The sequence below is a fragment of the Gorilla gorilla genome, chromosome 8, assembly GCF_029281585.2.
Source record: "Gorilla gorilla gorilla isolate KB3781 chromosome 8, NHGRI_mGorGor1-v2.1_pri, whole genome shotgun sequence".
NCBI classification, from domain to species: Eukaryota; Metazoa; Chordata; class Mammalia; order Primates; family Hominidae; genus Gorilla; species Gorilla gorilla.
This window is the reverse complement of record NC_073232.2, coordinates 72363643-72386718: the sequence shown is the minus strand read 5'-3', so window position 1 is coordinate 72386718 and position 23076 is coordinate 72363643. Positions and strand designations below refer to the sequence as shown.

The following is a 23076-nucleotide window of genomic DNA, read 5'->3' as shown; positions in this document are numbered from 1 at the left end:
GGCCTCTCTGGTTTGTATGAGGGGTCCAGGCATGGCGGGAAGCCCTGGGCAGGCCTCAGCTCAGGTAGCAGCACAGGGTGGTGCAGGGGCTGGAGAGGAAGTCCTGAGGGCTCTGCCTGCAACCGCCCCAGGGCTTCCAAAGCAACAAAGGCCTGCGGGAGAGCCGGAAGGGGTACCAAGTGCCTGGGCCCACTGCAGTACCTGAGCAAGTACCAAGTGCCTGGACCCTCTGTAGACACAGGGGCTGGAAACCACTACAACCTGCACCCTGCACACCACACCCAAGGGCAAGCAGGAGGGAGGAAAGGAGGGTGGCCGGCAGGCAGCTTACAGTTCCCTCCTGTCCCTGCAGCTCACAGCAGCTCCCGAGTGTGGAGCAAGGCAGGCTCCCCTGTGCACCCACAAGCCTGGAGGGCCCTGGCAGATACACACCTCGCCAGAGCCACAGCCACCTCCATCCTGGGCCCACGGCAGCCTGCAGACACCACTGGGGCATTCAGTCACTGGCTTCCTGTTTGTCAGCATCCCAAAGCACCACAGGGTTTTTTGGCTCCAAAAGACCTCCTGGGCCAAAGTGAGCCTCTGAAGGTCCTGCCAGCAGGACCTCTCTCAGAGGACGGAGGGCGCACTGCAACTTCCAGGGAGGCCAGCCAGAGGCTGCTGAGAGGATGCTCTCCTGGGAGGGTGAATGCCTGCCTGTTCCTGCTGGGGCACTGCGGGGAAGCCAAGGTTGGCTGGCCTCCCACAACCTCCCGGTGTCTCCAGGGCAGCACTGTCCCCCAGCACCATCCTCTTTGCCCAAGGTCAGCTCCCGGGGCCGCCCAGGCCTGACAACCATCACCTACATCTCTTCTGCCTTGGACCCCTGCACACATGCCTTGAGTTTGGGAGACTGTCCCCTAGATGTATGGGGAATGGAGGGACTTGGTTTTCTTCACTGCAACGTCTCTGTTTCCAAAAATGGTGCCTGGAATATAGCAAGGGCCCAGGAAATGTCTGTCAAATAAATAAGTGGGCTTTTCAAGAAGGACGAAGGGCAATTGTGCAGACTGGGGGAAAGAGATTCTCCTACCAGTGTTGGAGCAAAAAACAAATCCTCAGTGGTCATTTTGGGTTTGGCGACTGAAGAGGAGAAATGCTGAGAACACTGGGAGCAGGCGGGGGCACACTTCCTCCCTGGAACCCCGCTGAATGGCAGCTCATGGTGGCCTTGGATGCCAGGGTTCCTCCTTCGAAGTGGCTCCTCTGTGGCCCTTCTGTAGCCCCTCCAGCTCAGACCTGGTTGTAGTTGAGAAGCCCAAGGAGAAGTTTTAAATAGGTTTTGCAATGGCAATGGTGAGCTTAATTTTTTATTGAGCTTACCTCCAGCTAATAACGAATTGGGGGGCACTCTTTCACTCACAGAAGCAAAAAGGAAAAGAAAGGGCTTCCTAGTGACGAGATAATTTGTCAGAAAGTTATGAGTGGGCATGGCAGGGCTGTCTAGGAAGTGTGTATTGAACAATACGACACACTGGCTTCTAATTGCTGCTGCCTTTCTGATCAATAATACATGTTTTCAAAAAGCCTTCTGCTTGCATTTACACAATGGACTGTAACTACTGCAAAGATCCATTAAGGCCTATTTTAAAAAGCGCATTCGTAAAAAGTTGTCTAAATCTGCATTACAAGGCAGATTATGAAACTGCCTTGGGAGATGTTTTGTCTAAAAAGCATTCAGCCCGTATCTGCTGGACAGCTGACTCGAGCTCCCACTCTCCACGTTGCTTGGAGCCAGGATGCCTTCTCCAGAGGATGCACCAAGCAAGGCACCGGCAGGCCTGAGGTCCTGTCCACAAACCAGCCCGCCTCTGAGCCCCTCGGGCTGGGGCTGCCTTATGTGAGCCAATCCCCCAGGAGCCTGGGTGGCCGCAGACATTAATCAACCCACCACTCCCGAATGTGTAATTCAAGGTCAGATAAGTGGTCCTCTGCGGCAAATAGGACTCTGGGGTCCCAGGTCCCTCCAGCACTGAGAAGGCTTCTGGTTGCATGGGGAGGGCTCAAAGCCTGTGGCCAAGCCAGGATGCAGAAGACAGGTGTGTGCTCTGGCAAGCCAGTCTCGTTGACCACCAGCCCCACACAGCACACAGGTGCGTGCTGTCACCTGTGCAGGTGGGAAGCCCGGACTGTTTGGGTCCAGGGCCCCCTGGCTTTCTATGCCACCCTAGCACCATCCAGTGACTGCTTGGGCCTCATGGCCTCAGCTCCTACAGCTGACAGGACAGAGGCTGATGACAGCGGCAGCTCATGCTGATGGCCAGCGTCCCTGGGCTGAGGACTCTGTGCAGACTGACTGTCTGCATCCCCGGGGAACTTGGGGAGAAGGAGCTCTGCCTTCCCACTGAGGCACGGAGACTCTGGGTAACCCACCAAGGACATGGGGACAAGAGACAGAGCGAAGACACACTCAGAGCCCCCTGCAGCCTTCCCACCATGCTACTGCCCCAGGCCACACATAGACAGCCCCCTGTAGGAGAGAAAAACCTGGCAGAGGGGCAGGAAACACTGCCACTGTCTGCTGAGCCCACTGATGCATCATTGGGCTTTACCCTCAAGGCAGTGCCCATGTTATTGCTCTCATGTCACAGAGGATGACACCGAGGCCCAGAGAGGACCACAGAAGCTGCTGAGTGGTGTGGCTAGCCTGGCTCTGGTGCTGAGCGAAAAGGATGGAGATTCCTCCAAGGGAAGGGGAGAAGAGGGGCAGAGGGGAAAGAAGAAAGGAGGGCGAGGGAAGGAAATTCAGAAGAGAACAAAGTGTGGGGACATGGAAAACTGAGGTGGGCAAAGTGATAATGATAGGTTAGTGGGAGTAGGTGGGCAGGCTGGTGGGAGGAGGTGGGCTTTCTCTGAACCCCCCAGGGTCTCTGATGGATATGTAGGCCCCTGTTGCTTTTGTTCGGGCACCCGGCTCCTAATCAGGCCCCAGGGAGGATGCAAAAGGGGTCTTCTCCCAGGCCAGGTTGAGGGCTCTTCTGCAAACACCCCTGAGGGCACCTGAGGCCCACAGGCAGGCAGGACCTGCACAGTTAGGTAAAGCCTGTCCTGCACAGCCACACCCTGCAGGCCCAGGCCAGGTGTTCTGTGAGCATGCTCATGGAAACAGCATATTTGGCATAGGGTGGGCTGGCTGAGCAGCCCCTCTGAGTGCCCTGAGAGCCAGCTGGTGGTCACTGGCTTCCTCCTCGCAGCTGCCCTGGAGGGCACCAACAGCAAGGCCAGGGAGGCAAACCGTGGGGAGCAGTAGACCTGCCCCTCACCTCAATAGCCCGATGGGGGAGCAGAGGGCAGTGGCAGACAGATGGGAAACTGAGGCACCGACCACTTTGCTAACAGTGCACACAGCCAGCCTCAGAGTCTGTGCTTCCAACCACCATGTCACACTGCCCATGGGAGGGACCTGAACCCCTGCCCACGCCCACTCTGAGAGGCCTTGGTCAGCAGTTCCAGGAATGCCACCCAGCCTTCCAGTATCACTAGGACCGAGCTGCGCTCTTGAATGTGTTTCCCCCTACCTGCAAGTCACGAGACACCCCCAGAGCCAGAGTTTCCTGTCACGGCACTCAGCCTCACTCCAACCATGCTTCTCAGTGCAGGCAGAGACCCCCATGTCACCTGGGTCAGAGGACACAGAGCATCCCGCCCGCCTCCCGCCAGGCAAACCTGCACAGGTATGGCCCAGATCTCTGTCCATGATGGGCTTGCCCTCCTCCCTCCCTTCCCTGTGCTGCGTTTTGGTGCTTTGGGGTCAGACCTGAGGGGCTCCAGGTAATCTTCACCTGCTCAGAAGCAATGAATGACCTCCAAGTTCTCACATGCTACAGGAAGATGGTGTGAGCCGCCTGCCCACTGAGCATCTTACCCTGCACTGGGGCAGAGCCTTGAAAATACCATCTCCTCACAGTCACCAGGGAAGGACACTGTTTCGGTCCCCATTTGAGAGATGACAAAACTGAAGCTGAGTAATGTATGCAATGTCACACAACTATGAATGGCAAAATTCAAACTCAGGTCTAATCACTCCAAGCAGATGCCTGCACCAGAACCTCTTGGGGAATTTTTTTTTTCTTAGAGATAGCGTCTCACTGTGCTGCCCAGGCTGGTCTCGAACTCCTGGCCTCAAGTGATCTTCTTGCCTTGGCCTCCCAAAGTACTGGGATTACAGGTGTGAGCCCTTAGCCTGGCCCCTGAACTTTTTTTTTAACATGGATTTTTAGGGAGCGGGGGACCCAGGATGTGTGTCTTCATAAAAGCTGCCTTGAAGATTCTCCAAGGGGACCTGCGGGCAGGGACAGGAAGCACTGACCACACTGTGATGTGCCCTCCAGCTCCCAGAGAGCCCGCGACCCTCAGCAGGGCAGTGTGGCCAGGGTGCCCGAGCCCAGGCCCAGGAAGGCCCAATGGCTACAACTTATTAAGGGCTTCCTGTTTGTCGGGCACTGGGCTCCACCCTCACATGCACCCCTCTTTCTAGCTTCACCCCTTCTTCTGAAAGGGAGATGTTTATAGCTGGGGAAACTGAGGCTCAGAGAGATGACTAAGGGGAGTCAAGAAAGAGAGGCAGAGCCCCCTGCAGGCCCTCCCCACCCCATGGACTGAGAGAAGCCAGGGCCAGGACTCCTGGGCAGCCAAAGACCGGCATGTCTGCTTTGCACTTCACCCGGCCCCCACCTCCCCTTGTGAGGCCTCAGGGGGTGGCCTCGCTTCCCCTCTGCTGGGCAAGGAGCTCCTTCCTGCTGCCTGATGTTCTGGATACTGAGCCTACACCCAGGCAGGGCTGAATCTCCTTTCCCCGCAGTCCCTGAGGCCAGCAGGCTCTGGGCCTCACAGCTGTCCTCTGCTGAGCGACCCTTTGGTCAGATCCCTGGGCGTGCACGTAGCAGGGAGGTATGCATCTGTGAGTGTGTGTGTCCACGTATGGGAACACAGGTGTATGCATGTATGCATGTGTACAGGGTACACCCATGTGAGGGCCCCCCAGACCTTTTTCCAAGGAGTAAATGACACCCTCTCATGGTGTCAGGTGTTCACTCAGGACCCCCAAGGGTGAGGGTGGAGGGAGAGGGTGGAGAGGCCTAAGGTAGGCTAGACAAGAGCACAGCCCCAGATGGCCCCTTAAGATGGCCACACAGAGCCCAGCCAGACATCAATGTCAGCCAAGGGCTGGCCAGGGTGGTCCCCGGGAGGTGCGGGGGTGGGGCTATTTAAGCCTACCCACTTCTCTCTTCATTCACCTAGGAGGCAATCACAGGAGCTTGTCTGTAGCCAAAAGATGCCCCCAGCCCCTCCCTACCTATCAGGTCCCTTCCCTGGGCACAGGCCTGAGTGTGTAGCCTAGGTAGCCACTGGCACCAGAGATGAAACCTGTCTGAACCCAAGGGAGCCCCTTGTGGCCAACTCTAGCTCCATAAACTGGAAGGGTGTGGCAGGCAGCCGGAGTCCAGTGGCCCAGAGTGTCTCTCCTGGGCTGGCAGGCCTGTGCCCCGGCCACCTACCCCTCAGCAAGCCAGGTCTGGACATCACGGTTGGCTGAGTGCAAGCCAGCCTCTGTCTTGGCAGCTCCCCCTCCTGCCTGTGAGGGTGACTTCACTTTGACTTCATATCTGCAGCGATGTGCAGATCACTTATTCAGCCCTGAGCTCAGCCAGGCAAGAGGGCGGGGTTCTGCACACAGCAAGCAAGGGAGCGGCTGGCTCAAGGGTGCCCTGGGCCCAGGTTCCCTGGCTCTTCCTCCTCAAGGGCCCATGGGCTTCCCTTCTTCCATCCCTCTGCGCCTAAGTGCAGGCCAGACCTCAAAAAGCAGCGGGGGATGGGGCGAGAACAGAGGACTTCCCCACTGACCCCACATCCAACCTCACCCAGAACCCCTTCTCAGGTCCAGTTGCTGCTCCCTATTAGGGGTAAATGTGTTTATGCGCATCATTTCCATCATTTCTTTGGGGGAAAATTGGATTCTTTCCTCCTCCTCGCTACTCGCTCTCCGACTCTGCCAGCCCATCTCCTGAGAGTTCTCCTGTGTAAGGGATGCAAGGGCCACCAGCACCAGGTCTCTGAAAGGACGCCGGAGCCAGTTTCCGGTTTCCAAGGGTTGGACCAGTACTGGAGGGGGGAATCACAAACTGCCCTTCCAGGACCCTACCCTCTCTACTACCCCAGGATGCTGAAAAAGGCTATTCTGCCTCTCTTCCCCTGCTCAGCTCTTCCCCGCCTCCTGCCTCCGGCCCCAGCAGAGGCCGCGCTCCCACTGCGCCTCCCGCCTCTGAGAAATGGCGCAGCAAGCGCTCCGCGGAGAGCCTGGAGGCGGGGCGCCCTTCTCTGAGTCCGCGGGGTCGCACCCCGAGCCAGTCGGCCAGACCTGCATCCCGCGTAGCATCCCTGCCCTCTCTGTGCAGCGGAAAGGGCAAAAGGCAGGGACTGCAAGCGGGCGCGCAGCGGGTAGGAAGAGCGGCTCTGCGTAGGTGCGCGGACCCGGGCTCCTGGGTTCCATCCCCGCCGCGCACCTCGGGGTCCGCACCCGTCTCCTGCCGGGCCCTTTTCGGCCGCACCCCGCTCCCGCACCCCGCTCCTCCCCAAGCCCCACCCGGCCCGAGCCGCGCGTCCCGCACTGAGCTCCTACACGCGCCGCGCCCCGGCCGCACCCCGCGCAGCCAGAGCAAGCACTGGAGCCCCGCCCCTGCCCGCACCCCACCCGCCTCCGGCCCCGCCTGGCCCACCTCTGGACCGCCCCCGCACCGCCCCGCCCCGCCCCTACCCGCTCCTCCGGCGCATCGGGCGCTTGCCTCGCTTCAGTCCCGCGACCGAAGCAGGGCGCGCAGCAGCGCTGAGTGCCCCGGAACGTGCGCCGCGTCCCCAGTGTCCGTCGCGTCCGCCGCGCCCCGGGCGGGGATGGGGCGGCCAGACTGAGCGCCGCACCCGCCACCCAGACCCGCCGGCCCTAGCCGCAGTCCCTCCAGCCGTGGCCCCAGCGCGCACGGGCGATGGCGAAGGCGACGTCCGGTGCCGCGGGGCTGCGGCTGCTGTTGCTGCTGCTGCTGCCGCTGCTAGGCAAAGGTGAGTCCTGCCGGCCGCCAGCTCCCGCAGGGGCCAGGGCGAAGTTGGCGCCGAGCAGCGGAGCGGGCGCGTTCAGGAGCGCCTTTCTGTTTGCCGTGGGCAGCGGGCTGTGCGGTCGCCGGCCACCCGGCCTCGGCTGGGAGCGCAGTGGCTGCGGCGGGCGGCGGGCAGGGCGCCTCGGGCCGGGGCTGGGCGGGTCTCGGGCGGGAGCGGAGCGCGGGCCGGGCCGCGGGGGTCGGTGCTCAGAACCCTAGCCATAGCCGCAGGTCTCAATCTGGCCGCGCCCTGCGCCAAAGCCGCGTCCTGGAGCAAACGGGACAGCCGTTTCGGGGCCGGCCTGGCGGACGGGTCAGGGAGCCCCGAAAGCCCGCGATTCGTGCGGAGAGTTCTGTTTCGGCAGGAGACGGCTCTGTCCTGGTTTCCTTTTCCCGCTCAGCGTCCGTGCGTTCCTCCCCCAGCTCTGCCGTCCTGGCCAGCCGAGGGATTCGGAGGCTCTTTGAAAAGATTGCTTTTCCCTCGTGCGTTTTTGCCGCCCTGTCTTTAAACACCTAAAAATCGTGGTTTCTGGGGTGGCTCCCCCCGAGGGGCCGCCGTGATCGGCGTCCCACCCGGCAGCCCTGGAGTCGTGTGGCGCTGCCTGGCAGAGATGCTGAAGATGTGGCCATAGGAGGCCCAGGGCTTGGGGTGGGGCAGGGGTTTGCGCCGCCAGCCAGCGTTGGTGCTGGGCCTGGTGAAACCGCAGGTGCCTTAGGATCCCAGCATTAGGTGTGGCCTTGCAAAGATGGTCATCGACCCCACCCAAACTCTGGCAGAGTGAGCCGCAAGGCTGTGGAATCTTTGACCCCTTGGCACGCGTTTTAGTGTCCCTCAAACTGGCCCTGACTTGATCCCCTCCAAGTGCTTGTGTATGAACCAAGTTTCCCTCTAAGAGGGAAGGAGCCCTGGCCACCCTCCCTCACTCCTTACAAAGGGCTTTCTCTCCCCACAGCCTTTGGGAACAGAAGAAGCCATGGTCAGTCACCCTGTCTCTGGCCCCAGGCCCTGCACAAACTGAGTTTCCAGGCCTGCCTGAGACGTCATTTGTGTGACCTGCGCCTCAGCTCAGCATATGCTGAGGCCAGAGCGGGTCCCCAGTCCACCTAGCGAGAGACAGGGGAGAAGCCCTTGCCTTTCTATCTTTTCTGAGTGTTAGGACTTTGGGGTCCCAGTGCTGCAGGGGGAAGACACGGGGCAGAAGCAAACAAGGCGCTCTGACGCTGTCTTGGGATTCTGGGCTGTGGCTTTGGCTTTGAGGTTGTGGGCAGGGGGCCAGGTGTGAACTGCTGCTGGTGTGCTGGGCAGGGGACTTCCCCACACCCTTCCACAGCCTTGCGTTCAGTTGGGGTGGCCAGTGAGGCTGTGGGGGCCAGGCTCTGGGGGCCAGCTTGTGGCACTCAGCAGGCATGCAGGTAGCTTTCCGTGCCCAGACCCCTGGCCCACAGACAGCTTCCCCAATCCAGAGATGGTGAGCCCCTAGCCCCTGGGATAACCCGGACACCACAGTTGGAGGCACTGGGAGTGAAGAGGCAGCCCCACTCCCTGGAGTAGACAGCTGGGGCCTTTGAAGAGGCTGCAGAGCTCTTTCCCAGGAGCCACAGCTCCGGAGGTTCGAGCCGCACTCTTGGAGCTGCCAAGGACCGCCCCAGTGAGCCCCTCGGTGCTCCCCAACCACCCCAAGGGGACAGCTCGGCCTCGAGCGCCCTCTTGCGGACGCTGCACTTTAGTGGCTGGGCCTGATGACAAGCACAGACCGGGTCTCTAGAGGATGAGGGTTCTTCCCCAGCTCACACACGCACACTCACACTGGATCACCAAGACACACTCCTGCCCTTTCTCACAGCACTTGCTGCCAAGGCTGTGGACATGCACAGCGTGGTTCCTTCACACCCTGCCTCACCCAGGTCCACACAGGGACCCCAGCCCCTCTCATCACTCAAACACACAGGGACGCCACGTGTGTATATAGGGACACACACTCCTCATACCTGCAGGGCATAGCCTGTCAGCCCCAGGTATGCTGGAACCAGAGTGAGAGAACCTCTTAAAGGTTTCTGGCATTTCACTGCTCAACACAGATACAGCTGTCCCCGTTGCTTGGATGAGGAAACTGAGTCTCAGCTTCTGGGGTTCCCCCCAGGTCCCAGGCTGACCCTGCACCTCAACCTCCCACAGCTCCTCAGCAAGCCTCTTGTCTCTTGTCTTCCTGGCCTGACTTCTTGGGTCCTGTTTTGCAGCAAGGAAGGACATTCCCTCTCTGCCCCTGGGCCCCGGGGCCTTCTGTTCCCAGCATGGAAGAGCTGGGCACTGTGACTTGGCGGGGCCCAGATCCAAGCTGCCAGACCACCCTCTGCAGAGGGCCTAGGCAGCCCACCTCTGCCTGAAGCACCAGGTATCAGCGCGGGCAGCTCAGGCCAGGGGTACAGCTCCCCCTGCTTCATCCTTTTCCTTCTCCCCTTTCTCTGGCCAGAGGCTTCACCAGGTTCACCTGGGCCTGGCTTGCTTTCTCCTCCACTCCAGCTCACTAACCCTGTCTGGCCTCCAGAAGCTGCCTGCAGCCCTCACTGGTGGGCTGTGCCTGCTGGGGGCCTGCAAGCAGAGAGCAAATGGGGAAGTGCATTGAGCTGATTCACTAAATTGCCTTTATTCTGCAGAATCACTTTAGGGACAGGCTGAGGAAATCACTGTTTCCTTGGTGGTGTGAAGAAAATGGGATGCGATCACCTAGTGGGGAGCTAATAGCCTTTTAGCCAGGGGAGGAGAAAACCAATTAAAAATTATGATATCTGTTAAAATGGAACCTGCGGTGCCAAGGGGAAGGGAAGGCCCGGAAGCTGCCATCTCCCCTGAGACCTTCCCCCTCTGCAGCCTGGCCGAGGACCCTCTAGGTCCCCTCGTGTTAACTGGATAAGGCTAATACCAGCAGTAGCACCCCATGGGGGCTCACAGTGCACTGCCCCTGTGCTGTGCCTACTCACGTCATCTTTTCCAACAAGTCTGCAAGGGTCATGGCGTTGGCCCATTTCACAGGTGAGGAAACAGGTTCTTATAGCTTATGGACTCGAACCGGTAGAGAGGATGCAGGAGCTCCCCAGACCTGGCCCTCTGGCTTGCTCCAGCCCGTTCTCTGGGCCAGTGGTGTGGGTCCAGGGTGGGGCTAAGGAGGGCTTCCAGGGAGGTTGCCCTGAGCCTGCCCACTCACTGGTGAGTCCCCCCACCTCGGGCTCCAGGTGTCCTCAGGACATCCCAGCCCAGATCCCAGAGTAACGTGTGGCACCATGCACAGACGCTGAGATACTCTCTGGGTCTCGTCAGCTTTAGTTGATGTCTGGGAGTCCTATGGGTCTGGGGAGGAGCACCAGGCGTGGCTGTGCCAGCGGAAGGGCCGACTGTGTGTGCTCCGTGGATGGCAGGAAGGCATCTTGCTGCCAGTGGCGGTGCAGATGTTCGGCTGGGACACCAGGCTGTGGCCCTTGCAGCCAACATATGCCTGAGGCCCTGGCATCGGATGGAAGCTACTGCACTGAAGACAAGGGTGCAGGGATGGGGTTTGGGCATCAGGGATGGGGGTAGAGCTGTGTTTCCTCATGCAGGACAGGACCTTCCTCCTCATTTTTCCCATCCTCCAGGACAGCCTGGGAGAAGAAAGCCAGGGAATAGGGGCAAAGCAGGGTGCAGCCCCCCATGCTCCCTGCTCCCCTGCTCCCCTCCTGCAGAGGCACTTCCTTTCCACTTCAGGAGCCCCTCCCCCAGAAGTGGGCCCACCCGTCCCCCCTCCCTTCTTTGGAGGCTGCTTCCTGGTGCCAGGTTATGCTCCCTCCCCGTTCTCTGCTGTGCCCTCTATCTCCCCACTCCTCTGCAATTATTTTTCAGCAGAGTGACTTAATAGTAACAATAATAGTAACAATAGCAGTAACAATAATAGTAACAACAGCAGGCTGGGAGCACTCCTGAGGGAGCCTCGGCTCCTGCCCTGCTGCTCTAGGGCTGGGGACTCTCCAGAGCTGTCTCATGGCAGGGAGAGACCGTAGTCAAGGAGACCCTGTGTAGTGACTTCCACATGCGTGTGTGGCAAGGGGCAGGGACTGGGCAGTGACCACCAGGCAGGGAGCACACCTCAGTCATGGTCACAGAGAAGGTGATGATGGCACCAGGGCTGTCTCTCCCTGCCTGTCTGCACCTGGGCCTGCCAGAGCCGTCTTCTGTGCCCCATGGGGTAGGGGAGCACCCCATGGCCCCTGGGAGGCTGCCAGTCAGTGGGACTATGAGGTCAAATGGGGAGGTCCCTTGGGGTCCATGACCCAGGCACTGCACCCCTTGGGGCTGGAAGGGGAGAAGGCCCCAAGCCCACCAGAGCCCCTCTGGCTCCCCCACTAGAACAGCAGCCAGGGCCGGCTCAGGGATTGAGGCGAAGCCTTGGGGATTGATTCTTTGCCCCCTGAGGCCGGCTCTACCTCTCATAGGAGAACTTTGGAGGACGGGCCTTCTCCTGACCAAGGCTCTGGGACACTTGGCAGCTCCTGAGGTCCTGCCTTACCTCTCTGCTTTCTCCCCCCTTCTCTGAGCTCTGGGGCCAGGCCTGGGCACTTGGATTGGCGCTGAGACAATGAGGCCTGAACCTCCATGGAGCTCTGGTCCCGCAGCTGTGTGATCATGGGGGCCTCAGGGACCCCGCTCCCCTCCATTCCCCAAGCCTAGAGGCCATGAAGCCTGTGGGTCCCTGAACTGTCCACCCTGAGACTGCAGGCAGGGCAGGGCTGGGCAAGAGCAGGCAGCAAGCTGTCCTTGTTCCCACAGCTCCTCCTGGCTGGGCTCTTGGCCCCTGAAAAGCCTGGGGCAGGGAGATGGTGCCAGCAGGACCTTAAGGACAGCAGTTCAGGTAGCACCTGGCCCTGGAGGGAGCAGGTGGCCAGCTCCAAGCAAACACCTCTGTTTGCTTTTGCCTCAAGGAGTGGCTCCACAAAGTATAGCAGCCCAGGTACCACCACAGAAAGGTCACCGCTGCACCTGGACAGGTGTGTGCCTACCTGGTGGACCAGCGGGCATAGGCTTTCCTCCCTGATATCAGGGATAGCTGGAGGGCCTGGTGCTGGGGCTCTGTGCTCAGGGGAGAGCCTGTGGCCCTACAGCCCCAGGTCCTAGACCTCCTCCCAGATTCGGGTGCTGCAGGTGCGCTTCCACTCCTGGCCCTTGCTCCTCTTTGCTGCTGCTCTCCATGCCCTGCAGGAGCCAGGGTTCCAAGGAAGCACCTGAGGGGAAGTGTGGCCCCAGGGCAGGAGCAGGACAGTGGCCACCAAGCTGTTTCCAGTTCCCTTGTGTGCCTGTGACTCCAGAGGATTCTCGCCCTTGTGTTCCTGAGAGGGAAAAAGGAAACATGTATTTCCTAGAATTTAAGTAATGACTGGGGAGATGTGTGCTCTGGGTGCCGGGATGAGGGTGGGTGAGCTGGGGGTGCAGCATGAGCTGGTGCAGCTCCGGAGGGAGGGAGAGGGCTCACTGGGTTTCTTCCTCATACTACTTGGCAGTGCAACTGGCACAGACCCGGCAGCTGTTCCTGGGCTAGGGGCCAGGGGCTTCCTCCTGCTCTGTTCCCCTTCCTGCTCCACCACCATTGCCTGTAGGGCGTCTGCCAGCCCCAGGAAGCCTAACACTTAGCCCAAGTGGGGCTCCGGGCCTGGCCCTCCTCACCCAGGGAAACAACGGGGCTCATGGGCACTTGGTGACATGGGCACACTGCTCTGCCATCATGAGGGGCCAGCCTGGCTATGGGACCCAGCACCGGTGGGCAGTCCACAGGTTGTCTCTGCAGGAGACTCCTCTGGCAGGTCGCATACAGGATGCCCCACAGCACCTTGAAAACTCGTGACCCGGGAAAGCCTCAAATTGTCTTTGCTCCCCTAGCCTCCCCACCACCTGTATCTGCAGGGGCGTGTGAGACTGTACTTGGTGACAGGAACGCCCGCCAGTCTCAGGGGCTTAACGCCATCTACTATATCCTTCTTGTGGCATAGCCTGGCATGGCCCTTACCCACTGGGTGGCCACACCTCCCAGCCCGTGTGCCTGGCTGTGTGCACAGGAGGGCACAGAGCTTCGAGAAGCCTGAGGCTTAAGGAGCTTTGAGGCCTGGGAGGGGGCCACCGTCACTTTCCCTGTGTTCCATGGGATCCTGTCACATGGTCGTTCTCACCCCAGGAGGCTTCAAGTACAGAGGACACGGGGATGGGGGCACGCAGGGGTGTACCTGCACACACTTCTGCCTACCGGCTCTCCAGCCCTTGTCCTGGTCCACATAGCAGGGGCTGGTGGCGGGCCCAGCAGCTGAGGGGGACAGAAGGGGAAACAGGGTAGCAAATAATTATGGTTTACTCTTTTTTAATTGTGAAATTTATGTAACATAAGTTTAACCGTTTATAAGTGAACCATTTGGTGGCATTTAGCACATTCACAGCATTGAACAGGCATTGCCTTAGTTCCAAAAAATTTGCATCACCCCAAAAGGAAACCCCATACCCATTAAACAGCTGCTTCCTGTCCCTGGGCAACCCCCAGCCTGCGTTCTGTCTCTGCGGCTTGGCCTGTCCTGGAACATTTCATCTGCATGGACTGTTGTCTGGCTTCACTCAGCATAAGGTCTTCAGGGTTCCTCTAGGCTGTGGCACGCGTCAGCCCCTTCCTGTGAGGGGTAAATAATGTGCCGTCACCCATTCATCTGGGGATGGACACGTGGGTGCTTTCCACCTTTTGGCAGTTATGAAAAATGCTGCCAGGGACATTCCTGTTATAAATACCTGAGTTCGTGCTTTCAGTTCTTTTGGGTACATACCTGGACATGAAATCACTAGGTAATTCTGTTTTATATTTTGTGGAGCCGCCAAACTGTTTTCCACAGTGGTTGAATTGTGTTACATTCCCAAGGGTTACAATCTATCCACATTCTCACCACCACGCGTTATTCTCTGTTATTCTCTGGTTCATGTCTCACTCTGGCCGTGCAGCCAGTGCACAGTGCTAGCTCGTTGTGGCTTTGGTTTGCCTTTCCCCGGTGATGGCGTGCTGGGCATCTTTTCCTGTGCATGCTGGCCAGTTGCGTGTCTCTTTGGAGAAGCTTCTCTTCGAGCCCTCTGCCTGTTGTCTAACTAGATGGCTGTCTTGCCGTACAGCTGACTTTGCTGTTGCATCTGCATCAAGAGCTGCAGAGAAGCAGCTTCATCCAGGGCCGTCACTGTCAGTGATTGAGCCCCAGGTCCCTTGTGAGGAGAGTGTGGATTCGTCTGATTCCTCACATGGGCATTGAATCACCACTGCCCTTGGGGACCTTGAGGACATTCTCGGAAGACCTGGACTCTGAGGCCACATTGAGCACAAACATCTGGAAACCATGGTGTCACTGCTTGTGCATAAGAAGGGGCCTCTCAGAAACCGCCCTGTGAAGGATGGAGGAAGGAGAAGGTGCAAGGAGCCAGCATACCCCCACCCCACTGACAAGACGAGACTCAGCAGCAGGGGAACCAGGGCCGCCCTCTCTCGCTCATCCTGAACCCTGACTCTAAAAATAACCAGGCTGATAATCGGATCTGCTGTAAGTTGATTATCATCATTGCCGTGGTGTGATGTCATGCTGCCAGGCCCTGGGGCAGTTTTCTCAGGACAGCGGTGGATGCACCTAGGCAGCTCTGGAGGCCAGCATGGAGCTGGGGGGCCCTGAACTGAGGGTGGCAGGCAGCCTCTGTGGGCTCCTGCAAATCTGCTTGGTGGGGGTGGAACACTGGCATCCATAGGCAGGCACTCTGTGCTCCCAAGGAGGAGTTCCTGTCCCCATTCGCAGCTAGGGACAGAGCCAGGGAAGCCAAGTGCCCAGCCCTGGCAAACAGCGGGGAAGCACAGGGGCATGGGCTGGGCCGCTCTGCCCTGCCTTTCTGCTCCTTCCTGCTGCTGAACTCTCTCCTTTGGACTAGGCCTTTGTCTTCTTGCCTCATCGTCAGTGGCCTGGGAGGACACTTGCAGTCTTAATCCTGTTTTGGCCCCATGTCCCTCACCCCCCAGGGGCCACCTAGGCCAGAGCCTGTCCTGATTTCCATCTCGGCCACCGTCTGCCCCTTGGCCCCTGGTCAGGAGCTCATTCTGTGGATACTCCTGCACAGACATCACGTGGACTCAAAGGGCATGAGAACCTCGGCTGAGAGGAGCTTACACATCAGTGCAAACCTCTCATTTTACACATGGTGAAATCGAGGCCCTGAGGGAGGCATGAGTTGTCACACATGGGGGCAGTGTCAGGTGAAGACTTGGCACCACTCCCCTGGGCATCCCCTTCCCTGCATGGCATCCCCAGCCTTGGGTTTGGATTCTTCTTCACCCTTGATGTTGAGGTCTTTGCTCCCCGGACCTGGATAACAGCATCCAGATGCAGGTGGTGCCCCCGCATCGGGCTGCCTGGCTGTGACCTGGGGCATCAGGATTGGCAGCTTGTCTGGCCCCAGGTCTGTGCTGGGCTGAAACCTACCGTCTCAGAGGCTCCTGGCTCTCTCCCTCTGCTCTCCACTGCTCTTGAGAGCAGACCCTCAAGCCTTTTTTGTGTCCTCTCTCCAGGGAGAGCCCAGCTTCTACTCTGCAGCCCAATGCAGAAGGGGTGGTAGCTCATGGTGCCTCGGCTTCTCTGCATGCCTGTCACTGAACAGAGAAGCCCAGGCCAGACTGCAGCTTAATTCCTAGCCTCCGTGTGGCCTCCAGCAGGGTACCTAAGCTAGCGCTGCCTCATTTTCCTCCTGTGTGAGATGGGAATCCTCATGGTCCCTACCTCTGACAGTTGTTTTGATGCAGTGGGTGATGCAGATGAAGCGCCCGGAGCAGACCTGCTCATGAGGAGCACACCGTGGATTCCTACTGGTTAATGTTGAACAGGGATGAGAAGGGGCTGGGGTAGGGAGAAAATGGGCAAGACCGTCTCAGCTTGAGGAACATGAGCTGACAGATTGACTTAAATTTGCACATGGACATGCTCTGAGTCACTGCCTTGCTGAGTGCATGGGGACAGTTGCCCAGGCCAGAGGCACCAGGGTCAAAGCCAGTGGTGATGCCCTGGCCCCGTTGCCCCAGGCCAGGGCCAGTGAACAATGTAATCAGCTGGGGCAGACTCTACAGCCCTGCAGCCAAGGGGGCCAGTGACCCTTACACGGTCATCCACAGGCCACTTGGGTGGCCAGTCCTGTTCAGCCAGGCCTTGCCCTAGGAAAGAAATTAATTATAACCTAATTGGCAGTTTCCTTTGCATAGAAGCCGGAAGCAACTGCCAGTGAGGCTGGTGATTAACTCTGCAGCAGCTGGGAAATTGCATTTGGGCAGGAGCGCCCATCATCTTGGCCAGGCCGCTGCAGCTGGTCTGGGTATGGAAGTGTGGGTGGTGGCCATCATGCAGCTTAGGGCCTGGGCCCCTCAGAGCAGATGGCTGGGTCTGTGTGCAGAAGGTAGCCTTGGGCTGCCAGGTCCCCCAGTGCCCAGTTGCGGACCTCCTTCTCCCAAACCTCAGCCATGCCTGGACCCCTTCCCCACTCACGGCAGAAGGCTGCATGGCTTTTAGGGGTGTCAGGAGGCTCATGTCCTGGTTGCAGTTCTACCATGGGTGTGCAGCGGGAATTCTGGGCTTCTGTTTTCTGAAATGGGATGGGGTGAGTGATATCTCTGTTCTACAGCAGGGGCTCAGACTGGATGTGTGAGAAGAGCCTCAGTTAAGGAGGGCCATGCTCGTGCATGCAGGGATCGTGGTGCCTCCCAGGCCAGGGCCGGGCCCCATCTCTCCTCCTCCTCAGCTGCTCTTCCAGCTACTGGCCACCCTGCCTGGCTGGAGGTCCAAGAGGAGAGGTATCTGAGGAGATCCTGCACTCCACACCGGGTCTCCTGCCCAGCATTTTGGAAGAACGAATTCTTAAGTCTGGTACTGAGGCCACACTGCCATGATGATAACTGGTGTCACCAGGACACCAGGGAAGGAGCTGCCCTTAGTGTTTATTGAGCGCCCGGTATATGCACTGAGCTGTCCATCATCTGCAGAGACCAGTGTTTTCTTGATGGTTTTACAGAGAGATGCTTAAACCCAGTGAACTAAGAATGGGACAGGCTGTCAGATTTTTCTCAAAGGAGGTATTGACTTGTTAGCAGGTACAATTAGGCCGAGGAACCAGGGGCTGATGCAGTGTGCTCCCGAAGAGGGACTTCTATGGACTCCAGTTACCAGAGCCTGCCCCAGGATTTTCCTTCACACCTGCTCTTTGTGCCAGGGATCAAGCAGGGTTATAAATACAACAGCAGGCAGGATGAGCCAGTGGTGGCCCTGTGGGTCTTCACAGCCCAAATTTCCTTCCATGGTTAGTGTAGGTTAAACCTGGCAAAAAGCTGCTTTCATTTGGAAGTCTCAGGATGCCAGCAAAGTGATGAGAGTGGTAGGGATAGAGGTGAGATGGGGGTGGTGCTGGTGATAGTGATGGTCACGGTGTTGGTGTTGGTGTTGGTAGTGGTGGTATTGGTGATGGTGATAGTGGAGGTAGTGATGATGGTTGTGGTGGAGGTGATGGTAATGTTGATGGTGGAAGTCATGATAGTGAGTGGTGGTTGTGGTGGTGGTGGTGGTGATGGTGAAGACGGTGGTGGTGGACGTGATGGGGATATTGATGGTGGAGGTCATAATGGTGAAGGTGGTGATGGTGGTGGAGGCGATTGTGGTGGTGATGGTGCTGGTGGAGGCAATGGTGATGGTGGTGGTGGAGGTCATGATGGTGGTGGTGGGAATGGTGGTGGTGGAGGCAATGGTGGTGGTGATGGTGGTGGTGGAGGCCATGGTATTAGTGAAGGTGATGGTGAAGGTGGTGGTGGAGGTCATGATGGTGAAGGTGGGGATGGTGGTGGTAGAGGCAGTGGTTGTGATGGTGGTGATGGAGGCGGGGGTGTTAGTGGAGGTGATGGTGGTGGTGGAGGTCATGATGGTGAAGGTGGGGATGGTGGTGGTGGAGGCAGTGGTGGTAGTGGAGGTGATGGTGCTGGTGGTAGTGGTGAGGCAGTGGCGGGGAAGGTGGAGGTAATGGTAGTGGTAGAGGTGACGGTGATGTTGGTGGTCGTGATGCAGCCATCTTCTGTGAGCATTTGCTTGGTGCCAGCCACTGTTCTGTGAACTTCATGTGCATTAATTCCTTCTAGCTCCCAACACTCTTGTGTGGTGGGAGCTCTGAGTCTCGGTGGGTACAGAGGAGAAACTGAGATACAAATATATGTCCCTTGCCCCAGGCTCATTACCACTGCAACACACACTTTCTCTCCATCACCCAGATGGAGTCCACAGCCTTGCCTGGAATCCACAAGCTTGCCCAACCTTCCTCTTCTTCCTAAGTTCATGCCCTCATGGCCCGAGGAGCTGGCCTCCTGTCTCCAACCAGCATTCACCTCCGACCCTGTGCTGTTGCTGCTCATCTGAACTGCCTCTACCTCCTGCTGCTTTTCCCCTCCTTTCACTCTGGCTCTGCCCCCAGCCCTCCCATCCTGCTGGGCACTGGCTCCTGCTTGTGGCTGCAGCCCAGAGCAGTCCCTTCCCTTTAGCCTCCACTTGCCTGTCTGTGGCTGTCTCTTGGTCAGGCATTTTTTCAGAACGGGCAGTGTGGGGCAGCCCCCTTGGCCCCTCAACCTGGGCTAGGCACTCTCCTCCACCCAGGGCTGGGCCCTTTAAACAGGTCGGGCAGCGTCAGCTCAGCAGAAGTGTGTGATGACTTCCCCAGCCGGCTGACCTCAGGGAGGGTGCACATGGGTGCCCCCAGTCAGCTCTCCTGACGTCCCTGCCGGGGTCAGGTGTCCCAGGGTCTCCAGCCTTAGGGTCTAACACATTCATCTCTCCAAAAGTAAGGATTCCTTGCCAGGGAAAGGGCTGACAAGCTGCCTGTTTTCTTGGCCAGCAAGCATCCTCCCCATGAGCCCAGGGCTATGTGTGACCAGCAAGCCATTAGCATGTGTGTGTCCATCTGTCCTGCCTGGCTGGTGGGCTGCCAGGATAGTCGCTTCTTTTGCTGCCCAAGGAAGTACTCAGGACCCAGTTACTGTCACCTCTCCCAAGGCGTGCAGGTGGCGTAGGAAGTGCATGTCCGTTCTTTCTGTAGGACACACCTCAGGACCCCAGGGGACATTGTCAAGAGGCAGAACCAGGGTGCTCCTGCTGTGTACCAGGGCCGACCGCATTGTGTCGGGGAGCCCGCCCCCACGTGCAAGGACACACCACACACTGGGAGGCGTGGAGCACATGTGGCCTGTCCCACCTGCTAACAGGCCAGCCAGCGGGGCCCTCCTCTGGCTCATAGGCAGGGCATCTGGAGGAAGCCGTCCCTGCCAAGAGCAGGTTGAGTGTGTGGACACTGTCTGTCAGCCTCATACTCTTGTTATCATCAGACAAGAACCCTGAGAGTTAAGGGAGGAAAAGGCCAGCAAGGTCAGGACTTGGGGCAGAGATCGGGGCTGGGACAGGAGCTTGTTCAGGACAGTGGGCAGGACTCCCACAGGTGGAGAGGACAGGGATGGCCATGCACCTGGGAGCCCTGGGCCAGGCTGAGCAAGCGAGCAGCAGGGCCCAGAGTGAGGGGCTGATGGCAGGGGCATGCAGGCAGCTGCACATACCAGGCTCTGTGTATGAAAGGGAAACTGGACATGTGTGAGTAGGCCCAGGCCTGGCAAATGGCTCAGAGAGACACCTGTGAACAGCTGTGTGTGGTGGCTGCCCTGGGCAGGGGTGAGGCTGAGAGCCCACTGAACCTCCTGAGTCAGAGGTGATGAGAGCCACCCCCAGGTGCAGGGAAGACACAGGGAATTGAGGAAGAGAGCAGGACGCCAGGCAGGGTGCACTTAATCGTCACTTGGAAACCAGTGTCCAGTAGTGGCTGCCCGGGAGCCTCTTGGGTTGGCACTGGGCTCGTGTGAGGAGGAGGCGTGGCAAAGGGAAGGGCTCTGTGACAGAAGGCAGCTGAGACTGGGCCGCCTCTGGGCGCTGCCTCCTCTGCTGAGGCCTCAGATGGGTCCCTGCCTTGCTCAGGGCTGTGTGCTCCATGCTAAGCCTTGTCCTCCTGGGGGCTCAGGCACAACCAGGTGACTCTCAAGCCAGGGCCACATGCGTGCACCATGGGCCCCTCCCACATCCAAAAGCAAAATTATATTCTGCAACTGTGTTGGTATAAGACAAACACAATCCAGGCCACTTTATTATTATTTATTTCTTATTATATTTATTTCATCCTTTTGATTTTAAAATGAATTAAAACAAAAACCTTTTTTGCGCACCCAGGCGCATGCAGCAGTGGTGCCGGTCAGGAGCAGAGGTTCCTCCTCTGCAGGCTCCTGGCCCCCTGGGACCCTGGCACCGAGGGCTGGCCCTAGCGGCCCAGCCCTTGTGAGCCCTCACACCTGCCTAGAGATGGCGCGCTCCCTAGCCAGTCAGGGCGCTCTCGTGCCTGGATGCCATGGTCTCGTGAGTGGACAGCAGCTGAAGTGGGAACTGCAGCAGATACTGGCCGTGCCCAGGTGTGTACCTGCCCCAGGCAGGTGACCAGGGCAGCAGGGCGATGCCAGATGGGGCCAAAAATTTCATGCTTCTGTTTGACCTTGGTTCTAGCTGAAGATTTAGCTGTGTACACATCTTTAAAACTGGGATCCCCCTATAAAAACCAGATGCACAGGCAGCCGAAGAAAGAATGGATGAATTGGGCTACATCAAAATGTAAAACTTCTGTGAACCAAGGCCACAATCAGAAGAGTGAAAACACAGCCCATGGAATGGGAGAAAAACTTGTAATTCATAGATCTGATCAGTGTTAATCCAGAATCTGTAGAGAACTCCTCACACCCAACAACAGCAACAAAAAAACCTGATTCCAAAATGAGCACAGGGCGCCAGGTGCGGTGGCTCACTCCTGTAATCCTAGCACTTTGGGAGGCTCACGCAGGCAGATCACTTGAGGTCAGGAGTTCGAAAGCAGTCTAGCCAACATGGTGAAACCTTGTCTCTACTAAAAATACAAAAAAATTAGCCAGGCGTGGTGGCAGGTGGTTGTAATCCCAGCTACTTGGGAGGCTGAGGCAGGAGAATCGCTTGAACTCAGGAGACAGAGGTTGCAGTTAGCCGAGATTGTGCCACTGCACTCCAGCCTGGGTGACAGAGTGAGACTCCATACAAAAAAAAAAAAACCCCAACAACAACAACAACAACAACAAAAATGAGCACAGGGCCTGGATGGACATTTCTCCAAATAAGATTTACAGATGGCCCCAAGAAGCACATGAAAAGATTCTCAGCATTGCCACTCATTAGAGAAATACAAATCAAAATCACCGTGTGATACCACCTCACACCCATTTGGATGTCTACTATCAAAAAAAAAAAAAAAAGAAGAACCAGTGTTGGTAAGGATGTGAAGAAACTGAACCCTTGCGCACTGCTGGAAGGTAAATAGTGTAGCTGCTGTGGAGAACAGCAGGAAGGCTCCTCAAAGGTTAAACCTAGAGCTGACTTCGGCTCCAGCACCTCCACTCTGGATACATACAGGAAAGGAAGCAGGAAGCAGTCAGGATACATTTGTATGTCCCCATTTTCAGCAGCATTATTCATAGTAACCACAAAGAGGAAGTTACCCAAGTGTCCATTGACCAATGAATGGATGGATAAGCAAAGTATAATACAGACATACAATGGAATATTACTTGGCTTTAAAAAGGAAAAAAAATTTGCCACATCCTATGCCATGGTTGAACCTCGAGGGCATTATGTCACAGAAGGACAAGCACTGTATGATTCCACTTATATGAGGTCCCTGCAGTCGTCAAATTCGTGGAGACAGTAGAATGGAGGATTCCAGGAACTGGGAGAGGAGAGGAGGGGGAGTAATCGTCTCATGGGTACAGAATTTCAGTTTTACAGGATAAAAAGAGTGCTGTGGAAGGATGGTTTGCATGGCAGTGTGAACGCACTTAATGCCACTGAATTGTACACTTAAAAATTTTAAGATGATAAAGTTCATGTGTATTTTACCACAACTTAAAATAACTTTTTAAAACTAGAATCTCTCTTTATATACACCTCCAAATTTGTTATTTACAGTAGAGCCTCCCTTGATCCGTGTTTTTTCCCTAAATGCAAAGTTAGATTATAGTCCCAGGCAAAAGCAGCCTCCAGCTGGGACAGAGCCCAGGACCCAGGTTTGTGCAGCATGCTGCAGGTGGTCCTACCCGAGCGAGTCTGGCTGGCAGCTCCGGTGCCCAGGGCTCCTCAGGCACCAATAGATCATTTCCTGAGCTGAAAAGGAGTGGTTTTGTCCTCAGCCTCAGGCTTGTTTGCTCAGCACAGTGGCTGGCCCCACAAGGCTGCTGGTGTACTAGTGGGCACTGCACGTGTGCACAGGGTGCATCCACACAGCTCTGTCCTGCCACTGACAGCCTGCCCGTGGCTCCAGTGCCCGTGAGACCATGTCACAGTATCTCCCCGTCCCCTTACTCCCTTCCCCTTCCCAAATTCTGACCATTTCCCAAATGTGCCCAGCCCTTTCACACTCCTGTTTATGAAACCATTGTACTGGCTCGTTGATTCATTGATTCATTCATTGGTCCATAAATTTATTCATTCAGCTCACAGAAAGTGAGTTGGCAGATGTGGCAGGAAGGTAGGCACCCTGTAACAGTGAGGAGGAAGTGAGTTGGAGGGCAGAGGGGGCCCTGGGAGCCCTGATGAGGAGCTATGTTTTATTCTGCAAGAAGCGGACAGTTAACACAGGGCTCCACAGAGGGTGCCATGATTCAGTGGACCCTGGCTCCTCTTGTGCGAGATTGCGTGTCCTGCCCAGCATGTGGTCCAGGGTTGGACAGGGGTGGCAGAGGGGACTTGGGAGGTGGGGTGAGGGGTGAAAGAGAAAGGGATCTGGGAACTGAGGTGTGTG

The 23076-nt window shown here is 57.5% G+C and overlaps 1 protein-coding gene across 4 annotated transcripts in view; it reads left to right on the top strand.

Moving 5' to 3' along the window:
• The first annotated feature begins 6795 nt into the window (after window positions 1–6795).
• Window positions 6796–23076, top strand: part of RET (ret proto-oncogene) — a 53343-nt gene continuing 37062 nt past the window's right edge. For 3 of the 4 annotated variants that reach the window (XM_055352269.2, XM_055352268.2, XM_055352267.2), the window contains exon 1: window positions 6808–7092. In XM_055352269.2, coding sequence (XP_055208244.2) covers window positions 7020–7092 — 73 coding nt within the window. In that variant the 5' untranslated portion in view covers window positions 6808–7019. Of the gene's footprint in view, window positions 7093–23076 lie in introns of all 4 variants that reach the window. The other variant, XM_004049293.5, reaches the window with a different exon arrangement.